At 30.5% G+C, this 22,776-nt stretch overlaps 1 protein-coding gene across 2 annotated transcripts; it reads left to right on the top strand.

Moving 5' to 3' along the window:
• The first annotated feature begins 4,832 nt into the window (after positions 1-4,832).
• LOC108909780 (coiled-coil domain-containing protein 102A) lies at positions 4,833-22,570 on the top strand. Of its 2 annotated transcripts, XM_018714203.1 has the most exons (7): positions 4,833-5,054; positions 7,216-7,871; positions 9,388-9,613; positions 11,759-11,965; positions 12,035-12,309; positions 18,774-18,828; positions 22,410-22,502. In XM_018714203.1, exons 1-7 carry the CDS (start codon positions 4,941-4,943, stop codon positions 22,416-22,418), a joined length of 1,542 nt encoding a protein of 513 aa, XP_018569719.1. In that variant the 5' UTR covers positions 4,833-4,940; the 3' UTR covers positions 22,419-22,502. The 2 variants fall into 2 exon arrangements, with proteins under 2 accessions (XP_018569719.1, XP_018569718.1); XM_018714202.1 differs by lacking the exon at positions 18,774-18,828 and having other exon boundaries at positions 22,410-22,570.
• The last annotated feature ends 206 nt before the right edge of the window (positions 22,571-22,776 follow it).

Raw genomic sequence — 22,776 nt, 5'->3', positions numbered from 1 at the left:
CAAGAAAACACAGTATCTCAAGCACCGTTACAACAATATTATAATGCGTGTCAAAAACTAAAGCAAAAAAATTAAGAATGAAGGAAAATAGCGTTTAGAGACAAACAATCCACTTTGCTTCGAGACTCAGCATACCCAGAAAAGTACATGAAAATGTTAATACATTATTTATTTTTTTAATACAAATTGTCATCAGTTTATTTTTTGAAAAGTGAAAAAGTTTTTTTATGCACTGACTGTTTCTACGTAATTTCAAAGTTTCACGTATACCTCTTTAGGATGGTTTACTAACAAATTTTTTTTAAATGTTGCAAATTAAAATATTCCTGTTATTTAATTACTTTTACAGCTAATGAGCAAGGAAGATGCAACTGGATTATCTTCTCTAAAGGAAAATGAAAGAAATAATCAAAATTTTCTTCATCTAAGGAAATCTATATTGTTTAAATTGTGACAATTACCTACTGAAGGTCTAAATCAATTGGTTAGTTAAAACCAACTACGATTATTTTAAGACAACGAATTCAATTAACTACGTGTTTGATACCATTAAATTCAGAATATACCGAGTGGGGCATTTATCTTGAGATAAAATAATATTTCGGTCTTGACATGACCTTGAAAATGACCATGACTTTGACTTCAAGGTCGTTTGAAAATCAAATTCAAAATTTTACATGGGAACCTCTTTTTTGACCTCGGATATTATAAGAGCGGGAAGTTTTACAATAAGATATGAACTTAACCTCAAGAACAATATCAGATGTCAAGGTTATTTTAAGGTCGAAAAAATGTATAATTATTAACTACTTTTAGCACTACCCAGGAATAATGATGTGGACGTAGTAGTTTTTTATTCTTTTTAAGGTGCTTGTTTTTGGTGAAAGGAAGAATTTTTTCAGATTTCTGAAGATTTTTTATGATTTGCTGAAGACTGAAGTGTGTATTTGTTCTTCAAACGACCTTGAAGTCAACATCAAGGTCATGTGAAGATAGTCTCCTTGTCACCCTGAAACAATTAAAAAAAAAGTGATCCAAACAAGGTACTCCGTTGTCTCAAGATTCTTTTTTTTTGTTTTTTTTTAATGGACATTTTATGGCCAAAATTTGGGTTAAATCGAAATATTAATAGGAACAAAAAGTATTTTTTTTGTTTTTCAATTGAAAAAATTGGGTGTTTCCATTTAAAAAAACAACTTCCGGTCTAAAACACCACCCGGTCTAAACCTTTCAGACTACATATCTATTAGCAGATGTTATTCCAAAAACCTTATTACAATTTATTATTCGAAAATCATTATTACAATTTAATTCGAACAAAGCAATATTAGCGTTCTATACATTGTATGAAGGTTTAAAATAAGATCTTCCCACAAGGCATGCGGGTGAGACATTACAAAAGCCTTTATGTGCAACGTTTTATGTGATCATTAAGATGAATATCTTTGTTGAAATGTGCACGCTAAACAAACTGCTAAAGTCGAGCAGACACCAAAGGTAGATAAGATAAAGTCTGGTTACTAATATGCTGATTACTACCGATTTCATTGCGATACCTATTGACAAATAAGGCGATAGATGTAAGCTCCAGACCAAGCAATAACAAAGATATCAAATAATTTTCGTGTCCTTCGAAATAGTGTAATAAGAACATATAATCGGAAGAGAGCAAGGAAATAAGGATTTGATTTTTTGACCAGTACATGTTGTAAATTAATGTTATTTATTTGCTGTATTCCGACTACACATTTATAGTAATAAAGATGACATTAATAAATTAATAATAATAGAAAACGGAAATAGAAATAGAAATGATTTGGGGTTTTTTAAAAAATATTTTTCATTGTCTAGTAACCTTTTTTAAACCATTTTTTCTTTACAACCAAAAAGTAGCGGGACATTTTAAGATCAGATATTTTTTTTAAAAGTAGTTCAGGAATTTTCGAATTTCAGATAAAATATTTTAAATTTCACTTTACAAGTCACATATTATGCAAGAAAATCAGTATTATTACCTCTCTTATATCTTTTAATACTTATTTCTCTATAGTAAACCGACCCAAGATATTTGTTTCTCATATAATCATTGTTGTCAGATGGTTTCGCAAAAAATATTGCAGGTTTATTGCATAAATGAAATTTTCTATATAGATAAACACACTGACTGCACTGTGAAGAAAACAATAGCAGCAGCTGTATTTTATTTGTCTGAGATCTCAGCTAGTCTCAGTCCTTTGAATATTTATTAGTCAATAATTACAACACTGACATACAACAAAAACTTTTTATTTTCCCCAGACGATCTTTTACTACATATACCTGCTTAGTAACGAGAATGTTATTATTCAAATTTGTATAATTAAACTTACCATTTGCAATTAAAAATTACAGCAGATTATGAAGTTTTTCAAATTATTCCGTGGTATATCACATGAAAAAGCTTTTACTTTTTTAAAAGATTTATTAAGAGTAGACACCTGAATTATTAATTAAGATGATTATATGATTAAATTGCACCAGTTGTAAGAATGTTTAAGTTGTTTGCTGATTTAAACATGAGCTATCACAGTATTGCACAATTTTCTTGAAGATTAACTCTTGCTAAAAAAAGTAAGTAATAAACAATAACAATGAAATATTTATACCATTTTTATTAATATTTGAAATACAAATTTTATTCACAAATAAAACATTTTACAATGCGTTCATTATTACATTTTTCATTTAAATTAAATATTACATTATTATAATACAAAGAGCAATTACTTATTTTTATTTAAAAATTAATTATGCTAACTTTTAATTTCACTACGATCTTAATCTTTTTGACCGTTTTCAGAATTTAAGTGTTTGTTTAATTAAAATGAGTATTCCTCAACATCTGAAAATATTCATATTTTACACATGTTGTAACCAAATATACACCAGCATACGTTGTTATACCAAATAACTAAAAATGAACGAATGAAAAATAATATCGTCATTATAAATTCAGAATTGTTCCTAAAAATCTTATTAAATGAAATCAAATAGTACCCTTTTTGAAAAAATTTAGACTTTATTTGAAGTAGCTTTATTCAATTAAAATAAAGCAGAAACACAACAGCTAATAAAGCATATATTTAAAAAATATATTACTATGAAATATAAAACTTTTTCTCAAAATATTATGTGACGCCTCTGATCCCATATACTTTTACGTCAAGTAGGCTCCACAGGTAATTATATATCCGTTTACTTTTACAACTGATTACACTGATTTTCAATTTTTAATATTTCTATTTTAATGTATAATTTAATTGACCTTTCTAAATGATGAATTTTGCTAATTGAAACTAATTATTAATATTAATACAAATTAACAGTTTGGGTCCAATATCATTGTTTTTAGTGTACAGTTATGTCACAGCTATAACGGCTACTACGATTATGGATTGGTTTCTTCTTATTATTTTAGAGTAAGCATTATCTCCAAGCAAACCTTTTTTTCTTTTAGCATAAATTATTTTCTTTCTGGTTTGGCTGTAGTTGAAAAACGTTGAAATTGTACTGTTGTAGTCCGTATTCCAAATCGCTCAAATTTCCAATCGGAATCACGAACCATTCTATGTCCAATCTTGGCCAAAGTAAAGGCATGTGTACGAGAGGACCTAAATTACCCTTTATGAGAAGTACAAGAAATGTTTTCAACTAAGTTTCCTAAAATTTCGACGAAGTTCCTAAGAGGCCTCAAACACCGAAGCCGCAGCAGACAATACCGGAGGCCTATGCTGTCGGTAGATCATCAGCTCCAGTCCAAACTTAGCAGACTTCATTGCAGGACCTCTACGGTCCCATCAAAACCTGTGATTGAACGTCGACCCTGCCTTGTCGTTTCTTGATCAGGTTCGAAACCTGGCCAATCGTGTAGTAGGACACAAATTTTAAAGTTGCTTTATGCAAAGCTTTTTATAAATCCAACATTATTTATTGTAAATTATTGTAAATCAGTGCTTTTCAATAAATTTAAATTTTTAATCATTTAGAACATAGTTAAACATTACTCCTATCCTAGCCCTTAATTCAAGCACGCCAGTCAGTCAGGCATTGTTCAATCACGCAGTGAAGATCCCACGGTATACAATAAGCTCCCAGAAGCTTCCCAATTTATAGATACATACTCACAGGAGACCTACACAAGCTCCTAGAAGCTTACCGCATTACATTACAAAAGTCGTTTTACATAGTATTGGCACAATTTGTTGGTTCATTTTTGTTATACCTACTCTATAGAGATAGGTACCTCTAAAAATACCTACAAAAAAAATTCAAGTCCAAACCCAAGGCTACAAAGTGTGTAGGTAGGTACTTCATGTCCTTACTCCATGTTGACTTATAGTGGAAACAAAGGCTTTGTGCGTTGTGGTCGAGTCAAAATAGAATTTGACATGTCAGAAAGAGCAAACTGCTACTCCATTTGTTGCAAATAAAATTGTCTAGTTTCTATTTGCTACAGAGATTATTGTTGATGTCTGTTTCTGCCATCTATTTATTTATAAAATTTTTAAAAAAATTATTATTTATCGATACTAGTTGTGATGTAACTTTTTTTTGTAATTTAAAATTTAATTACAAATGTTTATTAATTATTTGGAGAAAAAATTATCAGTTCCGCCGTTCCCTAGTAGGTACGAATCAATTCATTTCTTGGTAGGATTCAGTTTAACATTTTATTTATTTCGATCCCAATAATTTTGTCTTCTAAATATGCAACCAGTATTACACGTAACAGTGTTTTTGTTTGGTTGGCAATACTAAATCAAAACAAAATTTCTCTGTACAGAGAAGTGAATGTTCAATGTTTTCTCCCAGTGACAGATGCTGCGAGAGCTTATGAAAAGAAAAGTTGTGTTAGTGAAACATACTAAATAAAAGGTGGGTATGAATTAATTTGATTTAAAATGGCACAAAGTACTACCAGTGGAACTTCATCTCGACGACATGCTAGGGATCATGATACCGCTTCGATTACTTCTTCAAGAATCGCAGATATTGCTGAGTGGGAGGCAAATGAGGTAAATAAAAGTCTGATTTCAATTATTAATTTATCATTTGTTTTATGTAGGTCACTATTATATTGCTAAAATAAAGTAGATATGTAAAATATGGACAAAATTCTTAAAGGTTTCTCAATAAAGTTTCCAATTGGATACCCATCAGAGAAGGTACAGTTTAAATAAGATTTTGCTTGTGAAGAAGCAATAGTAAGTACCTAGATAAAATACAAACTTTCACCAGCTTATACTTATATAAGTGAAATAGAAATTGTCGAGCAATATGTTTGTACCTATATACTGAAAGACTTACTTTGCCATTAAAAACTCCTTTTTGCATGAAGTACTTATTTTAAATGTATTTTAGAAATTATCGGCAAAACATCAAGAGGTTATTTGTTTGATAAATCAGGCCACTTCTCTAATTCTGTGATTTTTTCACAACTCAGTAATTTTAGATTTTTGGGTAAACTGTAAACGTAAACTATTGAGTCAAAATTCCTTATTTTAATTTTGTATATCCACGATTTGAATTTGTTTATAATTTGTTGTGGATAACTCTAGTTTGAATTCATATGGATAGGAATAGGATCGAGGATACTACAAATTAGCAGAAACCATCATTTTTGTATTAGAACGTATCAGTGACAGTTAATGAGATTTAAAGTGGCCATATTTTGATCGCAAAGGGGATAATTTTTAGGACTATATAGAAACGAAAATAAGAATATTGGAAACGAAATTTGAGAAATAAAAAATTAAGATAGGATAAACCAACCCTGAGATATTTGGATTTGAATTCTAGTCATATCTGAAAACAATATATTAAATAAAACTATAAAATCTCAGTTGTATCTGCAACCAAGGTTACTATTTCCATAATTTATTTATTTATTTATTTTTTCATAGTTCTGTTTTTAAGTAATACTTTTTTGATTCGAAGTTAAACAAGCTTATACCTAAAAAGTGAGCATAAGAAAAATATAAGTACATATGTACAGAAATACTTTTTCAAGAAATTATTTATAAACTTAACAAGATATATTAAATGATTAATTTTTGTCTTGTATTAACTATATTTGTGTTGGCGTAAGATTGTTTTCTATATTATTTGCATAGTTAGGTATGGGTAGTGATCAACTTTTAAAGAACAACAACGAATTATTTACATAATTGACCTTGAAATTGAAAATTAATCGCAATTACAACAAAGAATTCTAATATACGTCTTGCGTAATATCGAAATCGAATTGGATTAAGTAATTATTTATTTATATTCCGTTACAAAATAAAAAAAAAAACAATTAAAAATGTAGATAGACATTTTTAATTGTGTTTTTTTAATGAATGATTAGTTTTTTTTTAAGGTAAATCACACATTTTGAAAGGTGTAAATAAATGTTTGAAGATTTTTCTATTAGCAGCAATGATAAAAATTTAAAAATATTTGTCATAATTTAATCATTTTCATAATTCGTATGTTTTAAAAGGAAATATGTAAGTAAATATATAATTTTGTTGTCGCAGTTTGGATTAGTTGGATTATAAAATGATTAAAATAGATAAATGTCATTAAGATTAGTCTCATGTTTTTGTATTATTTATACGAGGTGTCCTGAATTGCATAGACAAACTCTGCTTAGTGATAGAACTTCCCCAAATAAAGAAGTGTACCTGCCTGGAAACGTTTACTTTTTTTTGACAAAAAAATAAACACGAAAATTTACACGAGGACTTTAACTTTTTATATTTTATATATAAAAAAAATTATAATCCAGAATTATTCAGGGGTAGGTCTTTCTTGGGATGTTTTTTTTTTAAATTTTAACCAGAATATTAAAATTGGAACTTTTTTTACACAATAAACATTAAAACTCCCTCAAAAGTTCTAATTATGAAACTTTGGTCTGAGATTATTCCAAGAAAGATGAGATAAAATTTTGACTAAGTTATTCAGTTTTACCCAGTTTAGAATACTATGTAATTTCCAATTTTTTTTTCTGTTTTTAGTTGTAATTAATATTTTCAAAAAATAAAAAAAAAATTGTTTTAAACACAAGTGTATCTCATAAACTAAACATTTACCCATCCATGTTTTTTCTTGCTGTAAGAAGTTTTATCACCAGTGAAATTTTGTCTATGTAGTTCAGGACATCTCGTGTACCTTTACTTTAATCGTTAGGCTTTACGGCAAAGAGAACTGGAAGAGGCCAAAGGGAGGGCTGCCCAAATGGAAAAAACCATGAGGTGGTGGTCCGACTGCACGGCAAATTGGAGAGAAAAGTGGAGCAAGGTTCGTAACGAGAGAAACAAAGCTAGAGACGAGTGTAAACAGCTGCGCACAAAACTAGAAACAGCTCTTAAAGAGACAAGTACAAATAAACGCGAGAAAGAGGAACTTGAAATACAAAACGACCAACTGAAAAGGGAGATAGAACGAATCCATATCCTGCTGTTGAAACATGCCGGTCAATTTGATAGTCAGATACTGGAGGCGTTGAGTGAGGATCCGTTGAAGGAATTCGTTTTTAGCAATGGGTCTCCCATTAAGGAAAGGGAAAACGGAGTGTCCTCTTCTCAGTCCAATCCCGAATGTGATAGTACAGCGATACACGATCTAGAAAGTTGTGCTATAGAGGAGTACGTCTTACAGGGAGCCGTTCCTAGACAGGTTAAGGAGCCTGATAAAAAAGTTGGTAGTACCTTTGAACAAATTAATGGTATTGAAAAATCTACCAGTGACAGGGGGGAGTACGATGAGGAATATGTTATCCAGAAATTATCAATGCTACAGTTGAGGCTGGAGGAGGCGACCAAAACACTGCAGATTGAAAGAGAGTAAGTTGTAATCTTGGTCAAGTAAATACATGTGGAGGAGGCTGAAAAAATCGACTATTATTTTTCTAAATCCCTCTGAAATAGATTCGGGGGGATGAGTAGAGACGCTTGTAAAAATCGGAACGCTTAATATTAATATTTAGAGGTCGTGCATCGCTATTTTCTATTTTCCATTCAAATAACATGTGAGAAATTGTTTTTTAACTTCAGAATTTTATATTTTAAAAACCTGTAGACGGATTTAAATGACCGAAACGTATTCTTGTAGGGAATTGAACGTTCTACAAAAAATGCCCCTTATCATTTTTTGATAAACCTACTCGTACAAAAGTTATTCAAATTCAAAGTTTTTATGTTATAATTACACTTTTTTCTCCAGTTTCAGGTAAAATGATTAAAGTTATCATGAAATCTTGTAAAAAAGGCATTTAAAAGTCAAAATCAAGTCTTTCAAATTAATATGACTGAAAAACCCACCATTTCTGGGAAGAATCAATTAAAATCCTTTTTATTGTATTAAATAGTAAATAATAATAAGTGACTTTTCGGTTGTGATAGTGGAAAATTTTAAACTATCACAACCGAAGTCATTTATCATTAGTAAAGAAATAATTTAAACAAATTTCAAATACTATTTAATACAAAGGATTTTAATTGATTCTTCCCAATTTTGACTTTTAAATGTCTTTTTTATAATATTTTATGATAACTTTAATCATTTTACCTGAAACTGGAGATAAAAGTGTAATTATTACATAAATACAATTTTGAATTTGATTAACTTTTGTGCGAATAGGTTTATCAAAAAATGATAAGGGACATTTTTTGTAGAACGTTCAATTCCCTACAAGAATACGTTTCGGTCATTTAAATCCGTTTATTGGTTTTTGAGATATAAAATTCTGAAATTAAAAAATAATTTTTCCCATATTATTTATATGGAAAATAGAGAATTGCGATGCACGACCTCTAAATGTTAATATTAAGAGTTCCGATTTTTACAGGCACCTCTTCTCACCTCCCTGAATCTATTTCAGAGGGGATTTTGAAAAAAAAATACTCAATTTTTTGTAATGAGCCTAATGTGGAGTGTTATAAAATGTAGGTCAAGGTGTAAACTAGAGTCTCAGGATGAAACAATGTATCTTTTGTTATGCCATTTTTAATTCAGGCAACATTTATTCAAAATGCAACATTCAAGACATCATTATTTTTTTTTTAATTACTCCGCTGTTTTTCTGTTTCTGTTGATACTTGTATAGAGATTCTATGCGGGCATATTTTTTGTGCAATTTTGTTAAAAAACTTGAAGCAGGAATGGAAAGTCGTTTAACTTTAAGCATTACAACTTTGAATATTGGGTCTTATGAATAAAACAGATAATTGGGCATCATTTTATAATTATTTGTAATTAGCTTGGCCTATTTTTGTATATTACGACAAATATATTTAACTTTTTAAATACATTTCGATTATATTTATTATTTAGTTAGTAAATTTGTAATGTAATATTTAGGGAGAAGTCTCTTTTACATCGTAACATTGAGAGATTGACCAGCGAACTGCAGGAAGCGAAAGACAAGTGTGATGAATTACGTGAAACGCGGCAAGATGCAATGAGGGAGTTACTGTTGCTCCAGGATGAGCATCAGAAGGAATTGGAATTGATAAAAGCCGATTTACAAGAGGAGGCGAATTCTAGGGAAGGAATGGACAAGAGACTTAATGACCTGAGGACAGAAGTAAGTCGAGTTTTAATATAGCGTGTTTTTTAAGTTTGTGCCATAACTTCAGTGGTGTGTTGTTTGGGCCATTTTAGACCAAGAAATATAAAATATGTACGACATTTTTTAAATATATCTCATAATATTTTTCGTAGAATAACGAAATTTCAGTGTATTGCTTAATTACTGGGACTGTGAATTAATTTTGAGGAATTATTTTATAAATTCAAGTCTTCATTGTGAAAAACTGTGTACATTATTAAATTTCGAAGTATTGTCCATTGCTAGCCACTACTATTCCCATCTTTCTGGCAGCATACGGATTCTGAGTTGAAAAAATAATTCATCTTTTGAGGCTATGCACCAATTGATCCAATTTTTCGTGTCTTCGTAAGACCAGAAGCGCTGCTTAGTCGGGCGGTGTTCCATAGATCCGAACAAGCAGTAATCCGATGGAGCAAAATCTGGTGAATATGGCGGGTGGAGTAAAACATCCCATTTCAGCGTTTCAAAGTATTCTTTGACTTCATGAGTAACATGTGGTTGAGCATTGTCATGTAGACAAGATACTTTATCATGCTTTTGCTCGGATTGCGGCCGTTTTTCCTTCAATGTATGGTTCAAATACATCAATTGTGTTCGGTAACGTTTACCCGTGATGATTTTACTTGGTTGAAGCATCTGATAATACACAACACCAAGCTCGTGCCACCAAATACAGAGCATGAGTTTCGACCCATGAATATTGGGCATTGCCATCGATATTGATGCATGACCAAGCAAACCCCACAATTTTCTATACTTAGGATTATCATAGTGTATCCATTTTTCATCGCTAGTGGTGATATGATGCAAAAAAACCCTTTCCTCATTGCTGTTGAAGCAATTAATTATTCACACGTGAAAAATCTTCATCTCAAATTGGTTGCTTTTGAATTGTACCGAGTGCATTTAAACGTTTGTAAACTATTGTGCGATCATCGTTCCACAATTCAGCAAGTTTATCTTGTGTTTAATATGGATCTTGGTTGAGTAACGCTTCCAATTCCTCATCTTTGAACTTTTTTGGTTGACCAGGGCATTCTTTGTCAATTCAATTGAAATCACCACTTCTAAAACTTCGAAACCAGTATTCACATGTTTTTATTGAAGGAGTATGTTCACCATAGGTTTCCAACAGCACTCGATGACTTTATGTAGCAGTTCTGTTTGAATTAAATAGGAAAAGTAGAACTTTACGCAAATGGTGTTGTGTTGGCTCTCAATTCGACATCATCGAAGCTGCATCGTAAAGTTTAATGGCAGAACTTTGACATGATTATAAATAGATTTGTCCGTTGCGATATAGCATAAGTTTCGCCATCTATTGTAAATCCCTCAAAATAAAACTCAGTTATAGTATACAGGGTGTAAGAAGTTTGATTGCCATTATTTCATCATGAGATAGAGTAATCATAAATAAACAAAAAAGTTGTATATTACAGAGACGTAAGATTAACAGTTTTTAAAATATATCGAGTGTTAATATTAGGGAGTTTCATCACAACTTGAAAACACACAACTTAATGTTACAGAGACTTGTCCTACGGAATAACAAAAATGTAAATAACTATTATTGTGAAACATTTAGTAAATTTCAAGACAATTGTTTTCCAGTTTTTAAATAAATAAAATAAAATGTATTGATTTTGTATTACGAAGATAGTGTTGTGCTTAAATTTTAGCTCGAATTTTAGTAATTGCGAATCTCTTAAAACACTTTTAATCTAATTATCAATTTGAAAAATATGTAATTAAAGTACCCAATGATTCACGTCAAATCATCATGAAATTTTTTAAACATTTTTAGTTTTGTGGTGTCTCAATTGGGGGAGTCGTCGGCTAAAATTCGCCCCTATATTTTTTTTTCTTGTCGAAATTTTCAAATTCAGATGCCATCATATGATAGACCTTCATTTCCTCCACAAAAAAGGTTCTCTTTATTTTTGATAAAATGCTCCATTTGCCAAAAAAACTTTTGTTCTTATCTTTAAAAAGTCCCGTTTATTTTGAAAAAGCACCTTGTATATTTAATTGAAAACATACACAATATTTACAATTAACTGATTCGTATACTGCTGATTTGAACAATGTAATAAAAATATCGTTCAATGACACTTTTAGTTGGAAAGATTGCAAGCCGAGAATGCCGCGGAATGGGGAAAACGGGAACGTTTAGAAACGGAGAAGTTGGCTTTGGAAAGGGACAACAAGAAACTCAGGAGCGAGCTGAGAGACATGCAGGAGAGGCTGGAACGTAAAGGTCGACCTTTAACGAATTCCGATGCCGAAATCAGACATTTGCAGCAGGAACTGAGCGATAAAAACAAGGTAAATAATAAATAATTACGAACACAGAAATATTTAGCTAAAAATACATTTTTTTATATATATCTCTAGGAAATCTCGGACCTAAAGCATTCTCACAACAAACTGAAGAAGATGGTACAGGACAAAGTAACCGAACTGGCTCATGCCGTTCGCAGAGCCGAGCAGTATGAAGCCGAGGTGAAGAAACTCAGGAGCAGGGTGGAGGAATTGAAGAGGGATTTGGCTGTGGCTGAGGACGAACTTGATACGGCTACTAACAACATCAGGAGACTACAGAGGTCCAACGACGAGCTACAGGAGCAGGTGGACAATTTTCAGGTGCAGCTGCAACACCTGCACACAAGGTTAGTGCCGCCGAATTCGTAATTCTGTAATTTCACTGCTAAATCAGTTTAGGCGCAGCTTCAACTCTTCCATTAATACAGGTGTCGGGGTATTTTCGCAGGGCATTGGTACATTAGAATTATAAAACTGCCACAATTAAAATAGTTCACGGTTTTTATATGTAGTGCATCAGTAACTCGTAAATTAGATTGAGTCGGGTACCGTAATGCTCCTGGAACCTGAGGGGTTACTTCTTTCTTTATCCACCGTTACGAACATCAATTCTTGAAAGGGAGCTCATCGATTATCATTTACACTTTAATTATGATACGTGGGAACTTAGAAATGTTGTATGGTAAGAGAATGAGTTTCAGGCACTTACCGTTTTTTTGCTCACGTAGTGTTTAATCCATGGGTCGGTCATACAGTGTGTTATACAGTCATCGAGACACTCGCTCAATGAATTACTTAATTTAAAGAGAACAAGAGAACACTAGAACTTCTTAACCCACCCAAATGATTTACCAAAACTGAGTGATCAGTTGTATGTGGTAGGTCAGCGGAAAAGTAGAAAAATGCAAAGACATTAACTTTTCAGTGATACCATAAATCCCTTAAGTCATACCATTTTGATGTTATCTGATGTTTTTTTTTAAAGAAATGTAAGCATCATCCTCGAAAATATCAAATATCTTCAAAATTAAACACGATGCGGTTTTCACCATTCTTTTTGCAAAATCTGTCCTATGCATTACTTCTTACTAGAGGTGCTAATCGCGGACAATTAGTTTAATTGTGAAATTTTTGGGATGAAGGTTAACTAATCCCAGAACCCCAGGATTAGTCCCAAAAAAAATTATTATTTATAAAATTTAAGGCAAAATGAAACAAAATAGATGAAACACAAACATATAAAAAAATTTACAAGTTGCCCTTTTTGTTACAATAAAAAGGACAGCATACAATCGGCGAATGTTCAAGATTTCACCTAATCGATGATTTGGCAGATTTTTACTTTTTTTTTAAGCATAAAACCCAGGTTTCCAAAATTTGAGGACATTACTTTTGTAGATGAATTTTAAGTGTTAATTTATTTAAGTGTTAATCCATTATCAAGATCGATAGTTCATCAATATGTTTTTGATATTCATGTGAAGGATGAATTTTGAACATTTTGAAATGTTCAAGTCAAGGGAATTAAGCGGAGACCCATTAAAAAACTGTCAATGTCAATCTGTAACAAATCAGTCACTACAAAGTACTGGCTTAAATATGTCAGCAAGCAAGATATTTAGAATGATTTAAAACATGACTGATATCATTAATGAAATGTTTAAACAAAACTGGTCTACAATGAGGACCCTGTGGAACCCCAGAGGGAACATTCACTGCATCGAACACAAAGTTATTAATTTTAGCTTATTGTACTTTGTGTGACATAAAACTATAAGTCCAATCTATCTGAGACACTACTACTTACCCCTTGTTGAAATAAGTTTGCTTATCAATAAATTGTGATAGAGATTATCAAAGGCATTTACAATGAGGTTCTGACAAGAAATAGGCTATTGTCTATGTACTTTAGATAGGAACTACAACGTAACAGAAATTTTATTGTTTGATATGTTCAATTGACCCTAAAAAATGACAAAACCGAGGAGTGCTACCTTTTAAAGGGGTGCGTTTTTGAGAATGAAGTAAAAAGGTGGTATTTTCAGTTTTTTAAGTTTTACTCAAAAACTATGAATTTTTTCTAAATAATTGTCAACAGAAAAGTTGTAGCAAATTGAATTTTCAATCGAAATGAGACCTTTTGAAGTCAAAAAATATTATTTTTAACAAAAACATGCCCAAAAAAACGAGTAAAAAGAAACCCGAAAAAAAGCGTTTTTTTTTCTTTTTGGTTTTTGACCCACAAATTTTTTCTGAGAGTAATTAGGTATAGGCATTGCTTCACAGAAAAAAAGTTAGTGTTTTCCTTTAAAATAAGCCTTTATAGAAGTACCTACGACTAATAGAAACCGAGATACATTGGATCAAAGTTGGCTACTTTTTGGATTTTTGGCCAATTTTTGCCCTTTTTTGACGATTTTCGTCTTATAACTTTTTTCTGAGTTAATTTAGGTATATGTAATGCCGTATTCAAATGAAAACTGGTTTCAAGACCTTTAAAATGGTGCCTGGTAGAAGTTTGTACAATTAAAATCTACCGAGATATGTTAATTTAACCAACGATACTTTTTTCTTTTTATAAAATTTTTATTACTTTTGGTATTATTTTGTCTAATAAATTTATTTTTGTGAATGTGAAAGTTAAAATAAGTTTCTAGGTGATTGGATATTATTATATATTTATTTAAACAACAGTTAATCATATATATCTTATAAATTTTCAGTTTGATTTATAGTATATTTTCAATATTAATATCAATTTCGTAGTCATCATTTTCATCAATGTCCTCTTCAGAAAAATCAGGCTTATAAGCATTCTCACAATTTATTAATACATTTACAGGCTATTTTTTCAAGTAAATATTCAGGTGCAGGAGATTTATTATTAAAAAATGGTAACTAGCCCATTAATGGAATTTTTCCAACCCCAATCAAGGGGATTTAAAGTACAACCATTCCACTGTTGCATCTGAAAATATACTCTGAACCCATGATGTTTTTAGAGCATCAGTTGTCGAAGGCAATCGAGATAAGGAAAATTTTGCACTTGATGAATACTTTTGAAATAATTTATATCAACAAGTTTTTAGGCTGTCAATTTTTTAACTATACATTATAGTTACAATGCATTCAGATGCAGCAGTGATATCCTCAACACTAGCATTTTCAAGTAAAAATACATCGAGGTAATTTTTTAATTTTGAAAAATTCTTATTTACAAAATTGAAAATTTTTTTGTAATTTTAATTTTTTAATTAAAAGTACAAAAATAATTAAAAGAATTCGAAATTTTACAAGATAAATATGATCGTAATTGTTGTTTAAATAAATAAATAATAATATTCAATCACCTAGAAACTTATTTTAACTTTCACATTCATAAAAATAAATTTATTAGACAAAATAATACCGAAAGTAATAAAAAATTTATAAAAAGAAAAAAGTATCATTGGTTAAATTGAATCCTCTAGTATCAAAACCCCTTAAATCCACTTTAGTGAAATTTGCATAAATGAAGAAAAACTGTTTAACCAACTTCTGTCGACGACTCCGTAATGAATGTTTGTTTTGTGAAATTTTTACACTAACGGCAATAAATTGCAACAAACACAACAAAATTGTTAATAATAAACCCACTAATTTGAAAACAAAAATGGAGTTAGTGGCATTTGAAACCAACTATAGGATTTAATGAATTTTGAATATAAATAAAGTGGATTTAATGGGTTTTGACAAAGAACAAATGAAAATGACAAAAAAAATGTAGGTGGCACAACATTTTTATTAAAGACAAACTAATAAAGTAATTATGAATTACTATTAATAACACAGCCACACAGAAAAAAAAAACTTGGGTATACTTTTTATGCGACATATATTTTTCGTAGTAATTTGGCCTCCTGAACACGAATCTGGGGTCAGAATTGGCCCATCACGTCACAATTTTTTCCTAACCTCAAAAAACTTGTGAAAAATAGTGAAAATTGATGAAAATTTACTGGGAAAATTTGGAAAAAAATTTATTTCCACATCAAATAGTACATTTTTATGTAAAAGACTCTGCTGAATTCAAATCCACTGTCAGAATTGAGCTAGAACGTGTGGTTTTTTTTCTAACCTCAAAAAACCGAGCAGGAATCGCTATTTTCAAATTCTGAGCGGATTTTGACCAGATTTTGTATAAAGGGGTTTTTTGGGTCGCTGATTACGAATATGAATTCACATTGTAAAAATTCAAGATGGCTGATCCAATATGGCGGGTGTACTTTTTTGAAATCCACCGATTTCAGTAAAATTTGGCATCATAAGGATTGCTGGTTGATCTCACCTTCATTAATCACACATCTGGAGCCAGATTTTCATAAATCAAGGTAAAAGATTCCACTCCGTCTAAAAATGTGACTTCGCTTAAAAAAATGACTTAAGGACTCTACACATGTAATGATGTGTAGTGTGATGTGCTTGTTTCCATGGGACAAGACAAAAAAGTTTCTACTTTATTCTTTCATTTATTTAGTCGTGCATGGGCTTATGGTTTTCCAATCAGATTTTTTTAACTACTATGCAGTTTTCCTATGGCATTTAGATGCTTTTATTTCTTAATAATTTTAAAGTTCAAGGAAAAGGACACATTACTGCCACACAGCACATCACTGCATCTGCTTATGCCTTCAATCTAAAAATGTGACTTTGCCGAAAAAATGCCGCCTACTCGGCCTAAAATTATGACTCTGCCTACAAATTTTACCTTGATTTATGAAAATCTGGCTCCAGATGTGTGATTAATGAAGGTGAGATCAACCAGCAATCCTTATGATGCCAAATTTTACTGAAATCGGTGGATTTCAAAAAAGTACACCCGCCATATTGGATCAGCCATCTTGAATTTTTACAATGTGAATTCATATTCGTAATCAGCGACCCAAAAAACCCCTTTATACAAAATCTGGTCAAAATCCGCTCAGAATTTGAAAATAGCGATTCCTGCTCGGTTTTTTGAGGTTAGAAAAAAAACCACACGTTCTAGCTCAATTCTGACAGTGGATTTGAATTCAGCAGAGTCTTTTACATAAAAATGTACTATTTGATGTGGAAATAAATTTTTTTCCAAATTTTCCCAGTAAATTTTCATCAATTTTCACTATTTTTCACAAGTTTTTTGAGGTTAGGAAAAAATTGTGACGTGATGGGCCAATTCTGACCCCAGATTCGTGTTCAGGAGGCCAAATTACTACGAAAAATATATGTCGCATAAAAAGTATACCCAACTTTTTTTTTTCTGTGTGGCTGTGTAATTAGTAAAACGAGTAAAAATTAATAATAAACTAATGAAAAACTAAAATAGTAATAAAAAATAAAATTAAACAGTCAGGTCTGGAACATCTTCTACTTCGCTTTCTACCTTTACCTGGTGTTACAATTTCAATTTGTGTTGTAATATCGGACATTATTTTATTGGCACTGTTAACGAATACAAGACTAAACTAAAAACAATAATACTAGTACAACAATGACTGGTCTAATACTGTATAAATTAAATTTGTACAGCGCCGCCGACCACTTGTTGTCACGTTAGCCTTCTATGATTGGCTATTGTGGATTTAGTGGGATGTGAACGTTAGTTCAAATGGATTTCGTGGCGTTTGAATCTAAACGCACTTTTTAGAGTACATTTTTATACATATTAGGTGACTTTTGCAATCATTGGAATGAACACATCAATAGGGAATTTTAGTAGGAATATTTTGATGCATATATCTCATTTTTCATCAAAAACGGATTTAAGGGGTTTTGATACTAGAGGACTCAATTGACATATCTCGGTTGATTTTAATTGTACAAACTTCTACCAGGCACCATTTTAAAGGTTATGAAACCAGCTTTCATTTGAATATGGCATTACCTATACCTAAATTAACTCAGAAAAAAGTTATAAGACGAAAATCGTCAAAAGAGCGCAAAAATTGGCCAAAAATCCAAAAAGTAGCCAACTTTGATCCATTGTATCTCGGTTTCTGTTAGTCATAGCTTAAAAGGCTATGACTAAGCATAAAGGCTTATTTTAAAGGAAAAAACATTAACTTTTTTTCTGTGAAGCAATGTCTATACCTAACTCCTCTCAGAAAAAAGTTGTGAGCCAAAAACCAAAAAGAAAAAAAACGCATTTTTTCGTTTTTTTTACTCGTTTTTTGGGCATATTTTTGTTAAAAATAAATTTTTTTGACTTTAAAAGGTCTCATTTCGATTGGAAATTCAATTTGATACAACTTTTCTGTTGACAACTATTTAGAAAAAATTCATAGTTTTCGAGTAAAACTCAAAAAACTTAAAATACCACCTTTTACTTCGTTCTCAAAAACGCACCCCTTTAAAAGGTATCACTCCGCGGTTTTATCATTTTTTTAGAGTCAATTGAACAAATCAAATAATAAAATTTCTGTTACGTTGTAGTTCCTTTATACCCTCTTTTTTTTTATATAGTCAATAGCTTAAAAGAAGACCTTGCTTATGTTTCATATGAACTTTTCTTATAATCTTTAGTTAGAGAACCACTTGCACAATTTTGTGAATGCAACACTTTATATAGATAACAAACTATGGAGGAAAGTTATTGCAAAATATTTTCAAAGCTAATATAAATATAACCGTAATTCCCTAAGATTATATAAAATATGCGCATAACCTCAGTATGGAGCCGTATTTATTGAAATACATTCCCCGGATCTTTCTAAAATAAATATTGATCATCTTCAATGTATTTTATATATTATCTAATAACTTTCTATCTTCTTGGCTATTTTCTCCTCCATAGTATGGAGAAGGAGGATGGCGGCGAGGAAATGGCACATTACGATGAAAACGATTGTGTAAGTAATTTGTAATGTTTAAATCATTGACTGTAAATAGTGATTGTAATCCGTTGCTTCCTGTTTGCACTAATTCCACGATATCGAGCTGTTGCTTTGTTTTGCTGCTTTCTAATAACATGCTTGTTGTGCTCTTGAACGTAACTACCAGCTTTTATAGTTGTTAAGGTAAGTTATGTTATAATTATTTATGTTAGTTGTTTGTTTACTTAGCAATATTTTAGTTTAAGTGTGTGTTATAAGGTTTGGTAATAGTGTTATTGATAGTGTCTTCTATTTGACTGGCATGCACTTCAGTAAAAAAAAATAGTTGTGAGACTGTTGCTATTGTTGTTATTGTTGTTATTAGTTATACTTATATATTTTTTCAGGTAATAAAAAAATTGTAACAAAAAAAAAATTAAATTCCTATTAATAAGAAAAAAGTAAAAAAGAAATACAGTAAACGTAAAAAAAAATAAATATGAATGATTGAGATATTAATTTAATAGATATGTAGGGTGTTTCTTTAATATTGCAAAAAAGTTTGTGTAGTGACTTCTTGTGAAAAAGAAAGGGTGTTCTATACAGGGTGTTTCAGAGTTGAAGTGGCAAAAGCCTAGCGGAGCAAAATGTGTAAAAAAGTTTATATGAACATGGGCCCGCAAGTGCTTTGTTTCCGAGATATGGGGTGTTAATTTTTTTTTAATTAAATTTTTTAAAAAGCTCTGACCTATTTGAATGAAATTTTTACGGTTTATTAAAACAATTATCATACATCAACTGAACCAACTAAAAAACTGGTCCAGAATTTTCAGGGCATACCCAGCGAGAAAGTCGTTTTTTTTTTTTTGTCGAAAAGAATATCACCCTGTAGCTTTTTTGCAGTTTTTATGTAATATTCAGATAAACCTACTAAATGTAAAACATTTGTGTCTCTCGACTCTTTTTAGTGTCTCGCTTTGTTTTCCAGAACCTACAAAAAAAAACGACTTGCTCACTAGGAAGCTCCTAAAAATTCTGGATCAAATCTAATTGGTCCAATTGGTGTATGTCAAGTGTTTTAATAAACCGTAAAAAATTCAGTTAAACCGGCTAAAGCATTTTTTTAAATCATTCAATTTAAAAAAAATTAAAATACTACAGGGTGATTCATTTTTTATGATTAGGACTTTAACTATCGATAGATATCGTAAAATAATGTTATTTTGTTCCAAAGGCTTCCTTTTAAAGATATAAGATCTTGAAAAAAAATTTTTTTTCCAAAGGGGCTCTGATAACTCCTATTTTTAATATAATTTCTACGCCACTGGAAATTTTTCAAAATAAATATATTTTTTTTACATTCCGGTTTAATAATGCAGCGTAAAACCAGTGACTGAAGAAATATGTCAAAATACGTATAAACAATTGTTATTCTAAGAATCACTTTCAAGGAGCATGATTTTTTTTTCAAAAAATCTGTGCCACCTGCAACAGTTTCTTTAAGTAATAAAATAAAGAAGATTGCTTTAGATGCCACTTTAAAATGTTATTAACACATAACTGTTATATTCAGGACCCCTACTTAATCATAAACTTAAATAGTGTTGTACATACTTCAATCATTACCCTGTTTACCTAATTGTAATGAATCCATAAAAAGTCATTTTTCTCAAAAACCAAGCATTTAAATTAAAAATAGTAAGAGACCTTTTTGTCGTAGAATAAACCGCAATGTAAAAAAATTCATTAATTTTGAAAATTTTCCAGTGGTGTAGAAGTTATATCAAAAATAAGGGTGATCAGAGCCCCTTACCGACGCCTATGATTGATCTGTTTTCACAATAATTTATAAAATCCATAGAGCTTTTCATTTGTACACTTCATACTAAATATAAAACAAATAGTTTAAGAAAAATTAAATAAAAACCAAAAAAAAATATATTTTTCAAAAGCTTATATCTCTAAAAGGAAGCCTTTGGAAGAAAAAGTGTATACTTCAAAATGACTTTATTTTGGTGAGATGATCTATCGATGGTTAAAGTCCTAATCATAAAAAGTGAATCACTATATATCTCGGAAACAAAGCACTTGCTGATCCATGTTTATATGAACTTCTTTACACGTTTTGCTGAGCGGAATCTCCCTTAGGCTTTTGTCACTTCAATTCTGAAACACCCGGTATAAACTCCATTTCAAAAATGTCAGCTGTCAATGTTACATCCCTTTAAAAGGCTTATATCAATATTCAATATTTATTTTATTCTATTTAAGTAACATCTCAAAGTGCATTTTTCTGTATTTCTTCAACTGTGAGAAATAAAAACTGAATTTTAAGTGATTCATTTATATGGTGTATCCCGACAGCAAACGTTTTTTAGAAAAACGTTCATATTGAAGAATCTGTGATTCTTTGTCAAGGAATATCTCTTTAAAGTTTTTCACAGTATTAAAAAAACACCCGGTATTATGTACCAGGATATTCCTCTATTTTTTTGTGAGACCCAGGATTAAAAGCATTTTTTTTGTATATCGTCCTAAATGTTGTTGCTGAACCAATTACAATGATCTTGCTCATAATCCATCACCTTCTGTGTTTTTAGAAGTAATTTTTTAGAAAATCACTATTGATTTTTTATTTAAAATCTGACTGTGTATAAATCAGTACACAGTATGTTTTTATTCAGATTCAAAACTTTAAATTGATTCAGTTTCCACTTCAATGCATCTAGTAAGCATTGGAAATGGCAGAAGATGAAAAGTGAGTCAATTACTGGTAAATAATAGAGTCAGCCTATAAGTTATTTTCACAATTTTGGTTAATTTTTAATGCTTTTTAGATTTTTATAGTAAAACAAACATTTGAATTAAAGTCAGCAATGTTAGTAATTTTTTTCTTATCTTTCTTTCTTATCTTACCTTTTTTTTCTTATCGTTTTTATGTTAGGGTATTTTCAATTTTAACCTTACAATTAAATCTTTTTACAAAATTTAAATGAGTCGTGTGCGCGCCAAATTACTGCATGGTTTCTCTTGTAGAGAGGTTATTAGATTGACAATTATCACTGATGATGGCTTGGTTAGCCGAGAGCGTTTAGTTTAAACATTTTTACATATTATATAACAGTACTCTTCTTTTTCTTTTGTTGATATCCATTAGTGTGTACCAATGACAAAATTTAAAGTTAAATAGAATTTTATAAAAAAACCATTTTTTGTTATAAATTAATGAACTTTGTGACAGGCACATGGATTTCAAATGATTTGGATACATAGTCAGATTATATTTGATAAAAAAGGTCTTAAAGTATTTTTCCAAAAATCCCATCCCCCTCCCCCGCCCCCCAGAAAAATCTGTATACTGTATTAGAAATCTTAGAGGAGTATCCAGCATTATAAGGTCATATTGTGTCTAAATGTTGTGTCTGTGATCTTTCGACTTTTAATCTTCTTTTCTTAAATTTTGCTTGTTTTTTTTTTGTTGAATATGCAAAAAAATTGTGTGGAATACAAGTTGAAAAAAAGTGTTTTGTTATAATTGTAAATTGTTGCAATTAGAATGCGATCAAATTTTGCTGGATTTTACATTGTAATTTTCACGATAAATATTTTGTTTTCAGATTACGTAACTGTAGCTCTTCAAGTTTGCTTTCTCACCGTGGAACATTGTTACAAGATGGTAGTGATGATGATGTAAATGAAGTTCTGTAATTAGTATATATAAGTACTAAACGTTTAACCTTCTAACTGTGTTCATTTTATTTATTCTATTTTTCTATTTGTACAAAATATTTATAGTTATAAATATAATATAATTTATTTTTTAATATTGTTATTCATTTCCCATTATACGTAAAATCTATTTTAAAATGATTTATGAAATTAATGATCCAACATCGATATGGAAATATTTACAATGACTCATTTAATTTTTAACCTTTAAAAGTGCAAAAGTAAAAGAAAACTTTATATAGGCTGATTCAGAAC

This window comes from Anoplophora glabripennis, unplaced genomic scaffold, assembly GCF_000390285.2.
Source record: "Anoplophora glabripennis isolate ALB-LARVAE unplaced genomic scaffold, Agla_2.0 scaffold392, whole genome shotgun sequence".
NCBI classification, from domain to species: Eukaryota; Metazoa; Arthropoda; class Insecta; order Coleoptera; family Cerambycidae; genus Anoplophora; species Anoplophora glabripennis.
Note: the sequence above shows the minus strand (reverse complement) of the source record. Positions and strands in the feature narration are given on the sequence as shown.